Raw genomic sequence first — 16,857 nt, forward strand, 5'->3', positions numbered from 1 at the left:
CACTTGGGCCATCTTCCACTGCCTTCTCAGGAGCACTAACAGGAAGTTGAAAGTGGAACAGCCAGGACTTAAACGGGCACTCTGACATAGGAGGCTGGCATTCCAAGCAATGGATTAACCTGCTGCAACACAACACTGGACCCCCTCTTTTATATCAGGTGAATCAAATCTATGAATAGTATTTTTTTTTTAGGACTCTGAAGGCATTTGACAGGAAAAACTATGGTTTGCAATTATTTCTAACATTTAAAAGATTTGACATTTAAGAGGTTATTGTATATCTAAAGTGGTTTATGGAAAACATGGCAATGGGCATGTATATTCATAGTATTAGAAAATCAGTAGTAGTAATAAACAGGTTGCCTGGGTATCTTCATTCAGAAGCTACTTCTTCAGGAAAGATGGAATCAGAAGATTAAAACTATCGGTTTATGAAGGAAACAAAACATTTCTTCTAGGTGATTCAGAAGGTCCAGGCCAGTGTTGACAGGTTTTCTTTCAAAGGCATTTTAAGTATAAAAGAATAGAACTCGTGTTCACTACAGTGAGAAAGCATAGGCTCTGGTTTCATGTTCTTATCTAATCTGGTTGAGATGAAACAGTACTTGCTGCATGAACAACTACCCACCAGGTATTTTACAAACCCTTGTGGTCCTCAGAACCACACTTTATACCCTTATTTGTACTTGTGGGGAGCAACCGGACTAGACTGAGTTACTGGAATTAAGACTTATTCTATGCATCTGCTCTCCCACAATATGGCGCTGGGAGAGAAGTAAACAGCTTCCGCACAGCTGCCTCCAGTTCAACTAATAAACTGTAGGACTTGCTATTGATTGGAGGAGAGCAGCGTACTCGACGTGTGGGCAGCCGAGTTAGGATTGGCGGAGGAGGACTATAAAGGAGGAGAGAGACGGCATGCACCAGGAACATCTAAGGGGAACATCTAGCTGAAGGAACACCCGTGCAGCCCCCAGAGAGCCGGCCGGCAGTGTGCCGCTCCCCTGCGGAAGTGGGGAATGTGGCCAGGGGGAACTGCCCTTCCACGGAGGTGGAAGGGATAGTAGCCAACCCGGGAAGAACCAGCAGCAAACCCGGGGAGGGCCGAGCAGACGAAAGAACAGCGCAGGGTCCTGTGTCGTTCCTCCACGAAGAGGGGGAGCGACAGTACTAACTAGGACTAAGTATGCTGTGGAGAGCAACAAATCCAAAATGAAAGGAGCAGGGCAAGCAGAATATAATCACAGATGAATGTATTTTAAGGACTTTTGACTGAAGTCCCATATTTGCGGTACTCTTACCATCAACCAGAGTAAGCCATGTCTACTGCACTGGATTTGGGGAATGCAGATTAGCTGGGTGCATTGTCACCCCAATAGGAAGAGAGGAAAGGAGACAGTTGATGAGCATGAAAGCAGAACAGGGTTTAGAATCCAGACCAACAACTATGAAGTCCAGCATCTTTGTATTCCAACATATGGCCTTGAGCTCAAGAAACTCAAGAATATAATGCAGTCTGTAAGCCCTGACAATAAATGGATAATGCACATTTTAAGTGCTCTGAAGACGGGCACTATACCTCCTGCTTTTATTTCTGCTCATATATACACATGATTCAAACCTCTGTCGGATGCCAATACTGGATGGATAGATGAAAAAGGAGACAGTGGGATGGAAGATGAACTTGATGAAATCTTGGAATGCTTGGCAGTTGGAGATTTTGGGATTACTGCAGAGTAAATCCAAAGATGCTATCCCACATCACAAAGAAATCTTTTCTATTTTGGAGAAAAATACGGATTCAGCAACACTGCATGCCTACCAGTGTGCCAGACATTGTGGAAGGTGCTTGGGGATGGCGAAGTACATAAGATGTCCCTGCCCTTAAATAATTAAAAAGTTAAGGTTGGGAGAAGTGTTTTAAAAACATGTTCTGTCACTTAGTGGTAGCTCAGACAGTACTGATCTGACCATTTCATTAGGGTCCTTCTTTTGCAGCTGGTCATACACACTCTACAGCCTGTACCTCTGCCACCTTTGAGGTGTGGGTTCCTCCCTTGTATCACAATCCTAAAAAAATGTTAGCCTAAACACTGTCTACAGAAAAGTCAATTCAACAAATTACCTTACACATTTATTCCACTCCCAACCTATTATTCTGAGAAAAATCGTGGAGTTCACTTGACTGCATTGCCCTCCAGTAACCATCCTTTCTCTCTATACTAGATCACTGCTTTGGTGGTCTCCATACCACCATTCTTTCTTTTTATCCACATGAATGGAGAATTTTTTAAAAATATAAGTCACATATGTCACTTCTTGTTCCACAAGTTAATCTATTGCAGGCACTTTAGACTCCTACATACATTATCTCATTCCTGGTAACTTTTCCAATGCAGTGTTCTTCCATTTTATGAAGATTCAGGTTTTCAGCCAAATGAAAAGCTCTACTCTGGGATGAATCCATGAGAAATTTCACTGACCAGGCCGGCGCTGCAGCTCACTAGGCTAATCCTCCACCTGTGGCACCAGTACCCTGGGTTCTAGTCCTGGTTGGGGTGCCAGGTTCTTTCCCGGTTGCTCCTCTTCCAATCCAGCTTTCTGCGTGGCCAGGGAAGGCAGTGGAGGATGGCCCAAGTGCTGGGGCCCTGCACCCATGTTGCAGTTGGTTTCTCAACAATGTTGCAGTGGATTAGTTTCTGAGAGGAGGAGCGCGGTGGGGGCAAGAGGTGCAGAGTCACCACACAGACTCCGGGAGTCAGGTGAAAGCAGGCCTGAGGCTAGCAGCCCGCAGACTCGTTTATTACAGTTGGAACAACATCTCATATAGCTAAGACCAGCCAATCTGGTCAAGGGGCGGTTTATGCCCCAACCAATCACAGCCTGTTGCCAGGCAGTTTCAAATCCATCCAATCACAGCCTATTGCCAGGCAGTTTCAAATCCATCCAATCACAGTCTGCTGCCAGGCAGGCTCTGCTGCCAGGTGGGTTTCAAAGCCATTCCTGAGTAACTGACGCTAGCTTGCCAGTGGCCACCTTGGCATGGCCTTCTCATTCCACCACACCAGCACGGGAGACCAGGAGGAAGCACCTGGCTTCTGGCTTTGGATCGGTAAAGTGCGCTGGCCGTAGCGGCCATTTTGGGGGTGAACCAATGGAGGGAAGACCTGTCTTTCTGTGTCTCTCTCTCTGTCTAACTCTGCCTGTCAAAAAAAAAAAAATTTTTTTTTTCACTGACCACTCTCAAGTAACTTAAAAAGTACTTAGGTACACTGAAATAAAATGATGCTACTTTTCACATTCATATATTTGTGGGGTTTTTTTTTTTGGAAAATATATACTTTTTTAAAAACTTATTTGAAAGGCAAAGTGACAGAGATGGAGACAGAGTGAATTTCCAATCTGCTGGTTCACTCCTCAAATGCCTGCAACTGCCAGGGCTGAAACAGGCCCATGCCAGGAGCCTGGAACTCCATCATGTCTCCCACTTGGATGGCAGGGACCCAAGTACTTGGGCCATCTCCTGCTGCTTGCCCAGGCACATTAGTAGCAAGCTGGATTGGAAGCAAACAGCCAGGACTCAGCTTAACCCACTTTGCCAGAACACCAGCCCCAAAGTTACAGTTTTAATACAAATATTAACATGTAAGTTTATTATTTTTCATGAATTGAACTCTTCCGGTTCATATTAATAGGTAAATATTAGATACAGCCCACATAAACAAAAACTTGGGTGCTCAATAATTCTTGGGAGTGCAAATGGGTCTTGAGACCTAAACAGTTTGAGAACTGCTGGAGCAGACTAGCCCCTCCTGGAATTCTCTTTTGGTTCTTTCAATCACCATGTCCTGACCGTGTCTATCAATGCCAGGTCATTTTGCATGATGGGGATAGCGGTGAGACAGGTAGGCACTACAGAATGGCGCCAGCATCCCAGTTGTTCATACGCTGCAGAGAAGAAATTGAAGTGGGAGCGAGGGTGTTAGACTGAGGCTGGGATCGTGACTTTTTTGTGCCTAGCCTGATCGCGGAAAGGAAGGTCCTGTGGATTCTCTGACCGCTGCGGCTGGCTCACTCCTCTGGCCCCGTGGGCCGCCGCCGGGTTTGCTTACTCTGCTAAGCGGGACCTTCTTCAAGCGCTCCTAGTTACATTTGCACTCCAGTCGCGCAGCGACCCCACTCGGCTCCACACCGAAGTCTAACGGGGAGTCCCCGCGACAGCCAGCATTCGGTACACGGCACTCCCTCAGTACGTGTGGCGTTCACTAACGGGTCAGCTGAGCCCGGAGAGAAAAAGCGACTCGGGCTAAGCCTGCGGGTTTGAGTCGGGTCCAGCGGCTTCCAACTCTGACGGGAGGGCTCGCTCCAAAAAGGTCATCAACGCTCCCCTCCACAGAACTGTGTCACGTTCAGTCAGAGCCTTCAACAAGAGGAAAAGCCTAGGCAGCTTCCAAAACAAACACGCCCCTCAGCGCCCGCCCTGTCACGCCGCCGGGCTCGGCTGTCACGTGACCCGTAGCCCGGCTCTCGCGCAGGCGCAGTGGGCTTTTCCGCGCCATTCCAAACATGGCGACTCCGCTGGGCGGCATGTTCTCCGGGCAGCCACCGGGGCCCCCGCCACCAGGGTCTGGACTCCCGGGCCAGGCTTCGTTACTTCAGGCAGCGCCAGGAGCTCCGAGAAGTTCTAACAGTACCTTGGTGGACGAGTTGGAATCATCATTCGAGGTAAAATGAGACTTAGAAGTCTCCCCCCAGCCCTCCCCCCTTCCCTGCCACGTGAACTGCGCTTGCGCCAGTTCTCCAGCGCTGCCAGTGCCACTTAACAAGTGGGGAAACCGAGGTTTGGAGAACGTACGTCCCTTGCTTCAGGCTCCTCGTTGAGTGGTGGCGGAAGCGTGCGGATTCGACGTTTCTGTGGAGAGACGTGCTCTCGAGGTTTGCTTGCCCTCCCGACCTCGGGACCCTTCCCGGGTCCCCGCGTGTTTAGCAGGGGGCGCATTTTCTGTGGAGCGCAGGTTTCACCGCCTCAGCCTCTCCGCTGAAGTTCACTCTTGGGGGGCGCTGGGGTTCTCTCGAGACTCGATTTCAAGGCCTCATTTCCTGTGAGACTTTTCCTGTTTCCTCCGCCGTTTTCTGTGTGGACCGCTCGTGGCTCAGGGCACCTGCTTCTCATTTCTATCTGGGTGCGACCCTTTGACGTCCGTGACGGTAGGGAATTTTTATATATATAAGTGTGTGTGTATATATATATGTATATATATAGGCTCTTTGGTGGAAGGAGTTGAGGTCGTTCACTCTTGATGTGGAAGGGAGCTTTGGTGGCCACCTACTCCCATCCCCTCCTTTTATAGATGGAGAAGCTGAGGTTCAGAGAGGGCAAGGAAACAGCCTCCCAAATTGGGTTTGTGGGAATGAGAATTAGCACGTAGGCCTCCTGGCTTTCCATGCAAAGGTTCTGTCCTAGGGAATTTCTAAAAAGCATACTTTTGTATTATACATTTTCTAAAGCTGTCAATGGAAATCTGTGTAATCATAAATGTATATGTGTATGTATATATATGAGATGTGTGTGTGTGTGTGTGTGTGTATAGTTTTTAAGAGGGGAGAAGAAGGTACTAAATTCATGAGGTCAGATTTCAATCCCACTCTGTTTGGGGCCCAGCCACCCCTGAGGGACCAGCCCAGCTTTGTGAGACAGTTTGTGACTTAGTTGGCCCTCTGGATGGGAGGTTTTCCGTTAACCATAGGTTTCATGAAGAAGGTACATGCTGCTCACATCCCACGTCCAATAGGAATTAACTCGCTTTTTTTTTAAAAGGTTGATTGATTGATTTGAAAGGCAGAGTTAGAGGGAGAGATCTTCCATCCACTGCTTCACCCCCCAATTGGCTGCAGTGGCCGGAGCTGTGCCAATCCAAAGCCAGGAGCCAGGAGCTTCCAGGTCTCCCATGTGGGTGCAGGGGCTCAAGCACTGGGGCCATCTTTTACTACTTTCCCAGACCATAGCAGAGAGCTGGATTGGAAGCGGAGTAGCTGGGACTCAAACTGGTGCCCATACAGGATGCCAGCACTGCAGGCAGTGGCTTTACCTGCTATGCTGCAGCACTGGCCTCCGGGATTAACTTTCAAAGTAATACATAGAGACTACCGGGAGGGGGATGCGAGCCGAAGGACTGGTAGGCACTGTTTCTGTTGTGTGCGTGGTGGCGACTACCAGACTGTGCGCAGAGAGGGACACGCAGATGGAAGATTGCAGTAGGTGGGAAAAGCGAGGAGGCCCTGGGGGCGTACCTCGTCCTGCCCACCATTCCTCCTAGGGCCCAACATCTGAAAACAGATGGAAAACAAAAGCCCAGGTGCTTCCCTGACCCAGCCAATTCTCTTGCTAGTATTCTAGCCTACAGAATTCCCCATTGGAAATAAATGTTCAATTTGGGAAAACTTATTATAGCCATTAGAATATTCTGAAGACATTAAGACCACAGTACAGAGGCCGGCGCTGTGGCACAGTAGGGTAATCCTCCGCCTGCGAAGCCAGCATCCCATCTGGGTGCTGGTTCAGGTCTTGCCTGCTTCTCTTCTGGTCCAGCTGGCTACTATGGCCTGGGAAAGCAGTAGAAAATGGCCCAAGCGCTTGGGCCCCTGCACCCATGTTGGGAAACCCAGAAGCATCTCTTGGCTTCGGATTGGCCCAGTTCCAGGCGTAGTGGCGGCCATTTGGGGAGTGAATCAGCGGATGGAAGACCTTTCTGTCTCTCCCTCTCACTGACTGTAATTCTACTTCTCAAATAAATAAATAAAATCTTAAAAAAAAAGTAATACATAGAGTATACCATTTATTTTTCTGATTTGCTGAGCAATGACCAGTATTTCCCTAGTCTTCTCTGTAAATCAAGTGGTGAAACTGAAAGTAGAATTTTCCGCGCAGTTGATTGTGTGCACAGCACCAAAGCCAGGCTTGAGAGTGGAACATGAGCAGGAGGAGGGTGCCATTTAGAAAATGGAGACAGGGACAGCCTCTAAGGAAGTGATATCATGTGAGCATTGAGAGATGGGGCTGGTGTTCAGCGAGCTAAAGGGATGGGTGGTCTGAGACCAGATGTGCCAGCAAAGATCAGCTGCCTGTCTGCAACCATAGGCCCAGCTGGGACTTAGTTATCAAGCAGCTTTCTAAGCATGTGTACATCTTGTCACGTGTAAACCTGGAGGCCGTCATCTCGTGACTTCCACAAGAAGTTATTTCTGAGGTAAGATTTTTGATGTATTTAAATGATATTTTTTTATTTTGTTATGTTTTTATTATATAGGCTTGTTTTGCTTCTCTGGTGAGTCAGGACTATGTCAATGGCACCGATCAGGAAGAAATTCGAACTGGTAAGAATCTTTCAATAATCTTGCCTTCAGCAGGATCTTTTAGGGTTTTTTTGTTTGTTTGTTTTGTTTTGTTTTAAGATTTACTTTATTTAGTTAACACAGAGAGAGGTGATCCTCTGGATCACTCCCCAGATGGTCTGAATGGCTGAGGCTGGGCCAGTCCAGAACCAGGAGCCCGGAGCTTCTTCTGGATCTCTCACGTGGGTGGCAGGGGCCCAAGCATATGGGCCATCTTTCACTGCTTTCCTGGGTGCCTTAGGGAGCTGGATTGCAAGTAGAGCAGCTGGGACTTGAATTGGCATCCATTTGGATACCTGGATTGCAGGTGGTGGCTTAACCTGTTATGCAACAACGTTGGCCCTTTGAAGGCTAATGTTAAACTTAATTTATACTGTCTTTCAGTCCTGCTTGTATTCTGAGAGAACATTTTCAGGGAATAAATCCTATGCAAGTACTTTCTTTAAACTGCTGGTTATTTCTTTGTTTAGTTTATTAATTGATATCTTATGTCACTCATAAGGAACCACTTACAATGAAATTTTCATGCTGGTACTAGATAAAAAGACCAATAGTGTGTGCTACTTTAACACATGTACACACACACACACACAAACACACACATTTTGTTTTTATTATTACACATGTGTCACAGAGAACAGTCTAAAAGTCTGCCCTGCTTCCTCCTTTGTCCCCAGTTTCTGTCCCCAGAGGTAACCAGAACTGACTTCTTGTTTTGTATTTAGAGTTCCATTTGAACTAGAAATCACAGTGCTAACTGCTGAACCTCTGGATTGTCTCTCCTCAGAAAATCGGTGGTTTTCAGCTATTGAGGTCTCATTTTCACCTGCTAAAAGCTCCAGTTATCTGTTCATTGGTGGTGACCGTCTGGGAACTTGGGAGTCATTACTGCTGCAGCCTAGATTAAAACCACAGATCACATCCATGAGAATGCACTCTTGGTATTCTGACCTGTTATGAGAGAGGTTGTAGATGTGTCTTAAGTGTGTCTAGTGTGTTTTTTTTTTTTAATATTTTGGTCTTTTTTTTTAGGTGTTGATCAGTGTATCCAGAAGTTTCTAGATATTGCAAGACAAACAGAATGTTTTTTCCTGCAAAAAAGATTGCAGTTGTCTGTTCAGAAGCCAGATCAAGTTATCAAAGAGGTACAAACTCATTTCTTAACTATTTTATTTATTTATTCGGAAGTCAGAGTTAGAGGGAGAGACAGATCTTCATCCACGGATTTGCTCCCCTGGTGGCCACAAAGGCCAGGTCTGGGCCAGTCCGGAGCCAGGAGTTTCTTCCAGGGCTCTTGCATGTGTAGCAGGGATTCAAGAACTTGGGCCATCTTCCACTGTTTTTCCCAGGTCATTAGCAGGGAGCTGGATCAGAAGTAGAGCAGCCAGGGCATGAACCCATGCCCATGTGGGATGCCGGCATTACAGGCGGTAGCTTTACCTGCTACACCACAACACCGGCCCCTCTCCTTAACTTTTAGAAAGAGGAAACATCAGGATTCTATTTATGCTTTAAATGAGATAGACTCTTTTGCTGTGAGTTTCAGCAGGGCTTTATAGAGGAGCATAAAATGTTGTCAGTGTCCATGACAGCCTGACCAGGGAGTAGGGAGTGAGAAGCATTCCTTCAAACAAGCAGCTCTGCTTATTAGTGGCTTTCATGGCAGATTTTTCTTAAAGGGGAAGTTCTGCATGAAGAAATAAAAAAGCTATTAATGTAGGTGGTTTTGGACAGGAACCTGTGACCTTGGTCCCTAGTTGCCTTACCCAAAAGAAGGGTTCTGCTTGATTCTGTTAAACAAATGAAAAAATAGAGAATTCTTAACAGAGGCTCCTTGAAACTCAGTATATCATTTATCTCGGTTGTCTGAAACTAGGGCATCTGGAAGTGAGTTGAGGTTGCTGAACAGAACCTGCCCCTCAGGATGGAGAAATGGAGAATTGTCCTGCCCCAGAGGCCACTGGGCCCCAGGGAGAAACGCATTGAGATGATTGTCTTTTGCAGTTTTTGAAGTGACTGCTCCCATAAGCTGATCAGTTAATCTAAAAGGTGCATTTTATTCATGATGCCAGTTGTTGAGGGGCGAATGGTAAGAAGACCATTATAGTCTTTTGTTCTGATTCGTTTCCTGAAGTGCACCTTTGAATAGCAGTGCAGTGGGCTCTAGGGCAGATCATAGTCTGACCTAAGAGAGTGGCAGCAGGGATCCCACTGGAACAATCAGCATCTTTAGCTTCTTATTTTAGATTCTCAGCAGTAGCCTTTGGACAGAGATCCTGGTTGGCAGGGCCAGGGTGAGAAGACGACTGGTGTCTTTTTGGCTGCCCATTGGTGCTTTTTGTATTTTGTGACTTGTGTAACTACTGAAAGAAAAGTCATTACAGATAAAAACTCTGAGTAGGCAGATGGCTTCCATTGGAAGAATTGTGCTTTGAGTTAATTCAAGTAGTGGCGGCAAGCAGAGTAATGGGCTCAGTATTGCTTAATGGATTCTCTTGGTTTTGGATTTACTTCTTACTGTTGTTAATTTACTGGGAACGACATCCATTTTTCCTGAATGTGCTCTGACTCCATCATTTTGATCTGTAGGATGTCTCAGAACTGAGGAATGAACTGCAGCGGAAGGATGCGCTGGTGCAGAAGCACTTGACCAAGCTGAGGCATTGGCAGCAGGTGCTGGAGGACATCAACGTGCAGCACAAAAAGCCAGCCGAGATCCCCCAGGGCTCGTTGGCCTACCTGGAGCAGGCGTCTGCTAATATCCCTGCCCCTCTGAAGCAGACCTGAGGCAGCCTTGGACAGACAGTTCTGCCTCTCGGTCCACCTTTGGACTTGGAATTGGGAAGCACTCTTTGCCAGAGAATGAGATAATTCTGGTTTTATGCTCCCAATTAAAACTTCCCCCTATTTTTATAAATTGTTAATTTCTTGCATACTTTATAAAAAGGCTGTAGCTTAGGAAAGTACTTTTATTTTTGTCTTGTGCAAAGTTGAGACAGTGTGATGACACTGCAGACTCTTAACGATTTTTTTTTTTTGTATTTTTTGTATGACTTTTCATCCTCTTTACATTTGTTAAGTTAGTTTATGTGATCTGAGAAAAAGAATTACTGTAGTCTGAGAATCAGGGGAAAGGGGTTTTGCTTAGGCCTTTTAGGATAATTTCTCCTCAGGCAATTTAGAAACATATCTAAATTGTGTTCAGACTTTGAACTACCTCAAAAAGAGGAATCTAATGCAACCAAGTCTGCAATGCTTCCGGAGTGTTACAGAAGTTGGTATTTTGTAAATAGGTCAGAAGAGGATTAAATACCCTAGGTTAGGGTTGTAATATTCCAGGGGTCCTTAAGTTCACTCTGGCTTTTATGTGGGGTGTGTTTGTGTTTAGTGTGGTGCATACTTTCATTGGGAGAGGATGTAGCAGGAGCAGTGAGATGCTGGGTTTTGACAAGCTCTGCAGAAGTCAGTGGAGATAACGGCGGATCCTGTTCTTGCAGGGGAAGTAGCAGGGGTTAAAGCTTACTCTGATAGTCGTTTAGTTTGAGTTTTGTTTGCTGTGTTCGTGTTTTACTTTTTTGGAGCAAAGACAGTTTCTAGAAAGCTTTTTGCTTGTGAATTTAATTTTAAGGGGATGGGACTTAGGACTGAGGGCTGGGCCCCAGGGTGATCCTCAGCCTCTGAGCCTCCCCAAAGAGCTGTGGAGCCTCTGTGCTAGGGAGACATTTTCCCCTCTTGTTGAATGGGCTTTTCCTTTCCCTGATGTATAGAATCTCTTAGTGGTTGTGTCCCTCCTCCCAAACGTAGACTGCGCTGTCTTCTGGGCTGAGTCTTAGCTGTTTTGTTCTCCCTGGCTTTGAATGCTCACTGGTTTCCCACCTGGCCCTGGGGCCCTTTCCTGCAGCCTAGGGCGCAGGACTTTGACCTCTTCCCTTGCCCTTGCCCGCTTCACTCTGGGAGGTTAAGGTTGAATCAGTGTCTGTGGGTCGATCCTTGAAGACCTGTTGGAGTTAGGTATTAGTCCCATGTATGATTTATCATTGACACATGATACTCACTACTTAGTTTTCTGGTGTGTGCGATGTTTAGCCCTTGGCTCTGATACCCAGCTGAAGCCAGTGAATCCCTTCAGTTATAAACACAGCTTTTACAAGTCATTTTTGCTTACACTCTAAGAGGGTTAACCTGGTCATCTCAAAGCTAATTAGGAACTCTGATTGGCAGCTTTAAACTTCTTGATTAAAAACTTAAAGTATTAGTCCTTAGTAATAAAGGTGCTCCTCATGAAAAGATTTGAGAATGATGCTGGTTGGTGCTTAGTGAAAATACTTTGAACTAATGTATGTGCCAGTTATTGCCACTTCTTTATTATATTGCCATTTCTGTATTGTATTGAAAAGTTTTCTTTTAAATAAATAGCAGTTTTTCCATGTTGTCAGTTTGTAAACATCTTTTTCTTCTTAAGGATATCCTGCTTGATGAGCACAGGAAGCATTCTGAGTCTGTCACAAAGTGTTTCAGTGGGAGCTAGCGCTTGCTGTAGCTGTTAGGACACTGCCTGGGGAAATGCCCGGGTTCAGGTCCTGGCTTCACGCCTTATTCCTGCTTTCTGGTTTTTTCTGCTTTGGGAGGCAGCAGGTGACAACTTGAGTGGTTAGATCCCTGCTGCCCACTGGGAGACCTGGGTTGACTTTTCTGCTCCTGGCTTCAGCCTGGTGCAGCCCTTTCAAATAAAAATAAATGAATGCATGAGTGAATAAATAAATGATTTTACTGGTGTCCTCTGGGGTCTCCCTTAACGTCCTACTCACCTTGGATAAGTCTGTCCACATCTTCAGAGCAGCTTTTTCCTTCCTTTGCTGTTCATTTGCTGAAGTGCCTACCCTGCATAAAACCTATTTTTGTTCTGGGCTTCAGGCCAGGTGCATTCTCCAGGGCTTTCCTGCCTTAGGTGATTCCTCCTCTCTCATCCTTCTGCTGGATCGTACCCTGCAGCTTAGAACAGTCCTGTCCTTCCATCTTAATGCATTTCCCTTGATCTTGAGCTGCCATCTCCTTTCTCAGCGCCCCTGCCCCCCCACCCCCTTCACAGTCTTCAACTCCTCTCCCCTTCTGGTTGCTCCAGTTAAGTCCAGCAGGGGTGGTGGACCCAGGGCATTCCTTCGCTGCATGGACCCTCTAATGGGCAGTTGGCACTGGGGCTCCCATGTACCTGGCCAAAACCTCAGAGCTCTCTGCCATCTGACCCTCTTCCCCCAATTTTCCTTGGCCTGCCTTTCACAGTTGTCAAACCTGCATCATAGTCCAAAGTCTCTTCATGTCTTCTACTTCCTCTCAGCTTTCTCTTACACATGTGTTTGCCCTGCAAAGGATGGGAGTGGGAGACACCTGTACCTGACATCCAGAAGCTGACCTAACGTCATTTAGCCATGTTAATCTTGTACATGAACTGTCTAAATGCCAGCCTTAGCATTGCTGTAAGGGCATGATGATAGACAAAACAATCCTCTTCATTAATTTCATCTAAGCACACACAGAAAAGCCAACAGACAAAAGCCCAAAGCATGGTCACTGTGCCACCTATAAAGTACCAAACTGCCTGGCTAAAATGAGTGCTTTTAAAAAAAACACAATTACTCTTTCTTCATTTGTTTTGCCTTTCTATGGGAAAACAACACTGGTCACAGCTGTCGCTCCCCCTCTTCGTGGAGGAGCAACACAGGACCCTGCGCTGTTCTTTTTGTCTGCTCGGCCCTCCCCGGGTTTGCTGCTGGTTCTTCCCGGGTTGGCTACTATCCCTTCCACCTCCGTGGAAGGGCAGTTCCCCCTGGCCGCATTCCCCACTTCCGCAGGGGAGCGGCACACCGCCGGCCGGGTCTCTCGGGGGCTGCACGGGTTCCCTTAGATGTTCCCCATAGATGTTTCTGGTGCATGCCGTCTCTCTCCTCCTTTATAGTCCTTCTCTGCCAATCCCAACTCGGCTGCCCACACGCCGAGTACGCTGCTCTCCAATCAGGAGCAAGTCCTACAGTTAATTGGTTGAACTGGAGGCAGCTGTGCGGAAGCTGTTTACTTCTCTCCCAGCGCCATATTGTGGGAGAGCAGATGCATAGAATAAGTCTTAATTCCAGTAACAGTCTAGTCCGGTTTGCTCCCCACAGATCCCCCTTTCTTTTTATTTTTGGCGTTGATACGCGCCTGTCTTCGGTGTCCCGCGGCACACACTCTACTGTACTTGCTAGAGTTGCCACAGGCTCTTACAAGTCCTATCAATCAGGAAAACCGAATCCGGGTCCTCTCTTCGCCATTGTGAGGAGGTTTTTAGGCGCTGATGCGTGCCTGTGTTCGGTGCCCTGCAGCGCATGCTCTGCTCTGCTAGAACTGCCTGCAGGTGTTTACAAAACCTATCAGGCAAACCGAATCCAAGCCTTCTCATTGCCGTATTGTGGGGGAGACTTATTAGTGTTGGTTCGTGCCTATCTTCGGTGACCTGCAGCTCATACTCTGGTCGAGCTTTGCTGGCGCTTACCGCCTTAAATCAGGCAGACCGAATCCAAGCTTAATATTGTTGTATTGTGGGGAAGCCTTACTGATGTTAATTCGTGCCTGTCTTCGGTGACCTGCGGCGCATAAGCTGCTAGCTGCCCGCAGGTGCTCATCGCCTCACTTGATTAGGCAGACCGAATCCAAGCTCTCACATTGCAGTGTTGTAGGGAGGCCTTTTTATTTCTCTATTTCTCTATCTCCGGGCATTCCTATTTCTCCCATTTTACTTCTATCTTCCAGCATTCCTATTTTTCTCACTTTACTTCTAAACTTCTGTTTCTCTTATCCCCGCAGCTTCCCGGCACCTCGCCCTGCCGGCAGCTTCACGGCTCCGCGCAGCTTCCCGGCGCCTCGCCCCGCCAGCGGGCTCCGCCCCGAGGCTGCTTCTCCGCGCCTCGCCGGCTCTGAGCCGCTTCAGCCCGCGCCTCATCTGCGCGGCTTCCCGGCTTTGCGCGGTCCGCGGTCTCCACGCTTAACCCTTTCGCGTCTGAACCACGGCCTACGCCAGCGTTCCCTATCTATTCACGCCCCGTGCTCTCTCTGCACGCGGCGGCTTCCGCGAGTAACACAGCGTAGCTTGCGTCTCCGCCACTAGGATTCAATCTAAGTTCCCCGGGCTAGCCTGGCGAATTCAACCCAGCGTACGTCTCCGCCCCACGATTTGGCTTCCCGTCCTTTGCTCCCCGGGCTAATCAGACGGATCCCAATCTGGCTTACGTCTCAGCTTCTGGTTTCAACTTTTCGCCCCCTATTCCCGGGCTAACTTGAGAACCCCAAAGTGGCTTTCGTTTCCGCCTCGGCCTGCCCCCCGCGGCTTCAATTTCCCTAACATTTTTCTCTACCCGGTATGTTTCCCCAAGCTTTCTTCCAACAATACTCCTCCCTCATTTCTCCTGGCCTCTCCCCACAGTCTGCATCCGAGTCTGTTTGTTCTAGCTTTCACTTTCGCTTTCGACCTTAGAGATTTCTCCCAGCTTCCCCCCGTAGTCCGTATCCGAGTCTATGCCTAGGCTTTCAATAGCTTCTTCCGGCTCCTTTTTCGTCCGGCTTTTCCCTAGGCTGTTTGCTAGTTTCTCTCTCCGATATTTTCCCTAGTTTTTCCCGTTTCTTCCCTCCTAAGTTTCCTATCCGTCCTAGGTTTCCTATCCGAGTCACGGCACCATTATGTCGCTCCCCCTCTTCGTGGAGGAGCAACACAGGACCCTGCGCTGTTCTTTTTGTCTGCTCGGCCCTCCCCGGGTTTGCTGCTGGTTCTTCCCGGGTTGGCTACTATCCCTTCCACCTCCGTGGAAGGGCAGTTCCCCCTGGCCGCATTCCCCACTTCCGCAGGGGAGCGGCACACCGCCGGCCGGGTCTCTCGGGGGCTGCACGGGTTCCCTTAGATGTTCCCCATAGATGTTTCTGGTGCATGCCGTCTCTCTCCTCCTTTATAGTCCTTCTCTGCCAATCCCAACTCGGCTGCCCACACGCCGAGTACGCTGCTCTCCAATCAGGAGCAAGTCCTACAGTTAATTGGTTGAACTGGAGGCAGCTGTGCGGAAGCTGTTTACTTCTCTCCCAGCGCCATATTGTGGGAGAGCAGATGCATAGAATAAGTCTTAATTCCAGTAACAGTCTAGTCCGGTTTGCTCCCCACAACAGCCATCTTTGTTTTCCAGTTGTTAGTTTTATTCAAAGAGCAAAGAGCATAGAATGAACATCTGTTAACAGGCCACTTGTTGGGCCAGCACCAAAGGACTGAGAAAATATTTTGCCCACTACAAGTTGTATTGGGTGTTATCAAGTCACTCTGCCGGTCAGAAGATGGGCCGAGATCAGGGTCAGCACCTTGAACAGTCATTTCCATTTCCCTCTACTCCACTAAGCCTGTGCAGTGGGAAAGCAACACAAATGGCCCAGACCAAAAGACCAGATGCTCAGTGGATCTTTGACTTCAAAGAACAGTCTAGAAATTTTCAAATGACCAAGTTGGTGCTACAGTCACAGAAATTGAGATGCCTGGTGGGACAAGGCCTGACTGTTCCCAGAAGATTCCAACCCATGTTGGTATCTTAACCATATTGTCTTGTTAAATTGTTACAAAGCTCCTTTTGAGGTAGGTGTTCTGCCCTCTATTGTTGGCTGCTGTCTTAGACCTAGGAAGTCAAGAGTGCTAACTTCAAGTGTACCACAGTTCACTTTTAGTAGGTTTGTTGTTTTCTAAATAGCTTTCCAGTTTATTTTGAGCTTTGTTTTATTCCTGTTCCTTTTGAGGTTAGATGTGCATTTTGGAATTAACATCATTTAATTTAGAAACAACTCTTCCAGTGGCAGTGACTGGCATCCTAAGGAAAAATGAAACCACTTGTAAAGCAGACCATGGAAATCACAAAGTGATACCCATCAAAGTGCATTATGATGTTATGGACACTAGAAATACACTGTGTAGGTCATTAGTGACATTCATAACATTGTCCTATTGCTGCTTTTCCATAACACTGGTTGGTTTTATCTAATGTCTTTTTTTTTTTAAATGAATTGGAGTCACCATGAAATGTATCATATATAAATCATATTACAAGCAAGTTATTTGGTTTTTTCATTCCTTCGATCAGACATTGCAGAAGAAATCTAATGTCCTTGTGATGTATCCCAAAAATTGGTTTAGAAAGAGAAGTACTTAGTGAACCACTCCTGGTGTGGAGGGCCTGGTTTCTGCTGTGCATCTTTGGGTTGGGCTGTTTCACCATCTTGTGTCCTAAAACAAACCAAAAAAAAAAAAAAAAAGATTTCTCGTATGGTTTTGAAAATATTCAATGAACCCTACCATCTTTTCAGGGGGAGATAACTGCTCCTTTGCTCCTTTACTCTTCAAAAGATTCAGAACCTCTCTGACATCTGTGGCCGTATCACCTTCAATACGCCTGACCTGGGAAGTGGAAG

At 47.1% G+C, this 16,857-nt stretch overlaps 2 protein-coding genes across 4 annotated transcripts in view; one reads left to right on the forward strand and one right to left on the reverse strand.

The window, feature by feature from the left end:
• The first annotated feature begins 4,527 nt into the window (after positions 1-4,527).
• On the forward strand, positions 4,528-11,823 carry MED28 (mediator complex subunit 28). Its single transcript, XM_002709367.5, has 4 exons — positions 4,528-4,725; positions 7,308-7,374; positions 8,425-8,537; positions 9,982-11,823. Exons 1-4 carry the CDS (start codon positions 4,567-4,569, stop codon positions 10,177-10,179), a joined length of 537 nt encoding a protein of 178 aa, XP_002709413.1. The 5' UTR covers positions 4,528-4,566; the 3' UTR covers positions 10,180-11,823.
• Positions 11,824-15,581: 3,758 nt separating this feature from the next.
• The window catches only part of FAM184B (family with sequence similarity 184 member B), a 115,592-nt gene continuing 114,316 nt past the window's right edge, over positions 15,582-16,857 (reverse strand). For 2 of the 3 annotated variants that reach the window (XM_070068090.1, XM_051841992.2), the window contains one exon: positions 15,582-16,672. In XM_070068090.1, coding sequence (XP_069924191.1) covers positions 16,579-16,672 — 94 coding nt within the window. In that variant the 3' untranslated portion in view covers positions 15,582-16,578. The remainder of the gene's footprint in view (positions 16,673-16,857) is intronic. The other variant, XM_070068089.1, reaches the window with a different exon arrangement.

Source organism: Oryctolagus cuniculus, chromosome 2 (genome assembly GCF_964237555.1).
Source record: "Oryctolagus cuniculus chromosome 2, mOryCun1.1, whole genome shotgun sequence".
Taxonomy (NCBI): domain Eukaryota; kingdom Metazoa; phylum Chordata; class Mammalia; order Lagomorpha; family Leporidae; genus Oryctolagus; species Oryctolagus cuniculus.

What these genes read in the sequence shown, in the direction of transcription:
- MED28 (XM_002709367.5), top strand. Translation starts at nt 4,567, where the DNA reads ATGGCGACTCCGCTGGGCGGCATGTTCTCCGGGCAGCCACCGGGGCCC. An exon ending in TCAGGAAGAAATTCGAACTG is followed by an intron (nt 7,375 to 8,424) that starts GTAAGAATCTTT and finishes CTTTTTTTTTAG; the next exon opens with GTGTTGATCAGTGTATCCAG. An exon ending in CAGATCAAGTTATCAAAGAG is followed by an intron (nt 8,538 to 9,981) that starts GTACAAACTCAT and finishes TTTGATCTGTAG; the next exon opens with GATGTCTCAGAACTGAGGAA.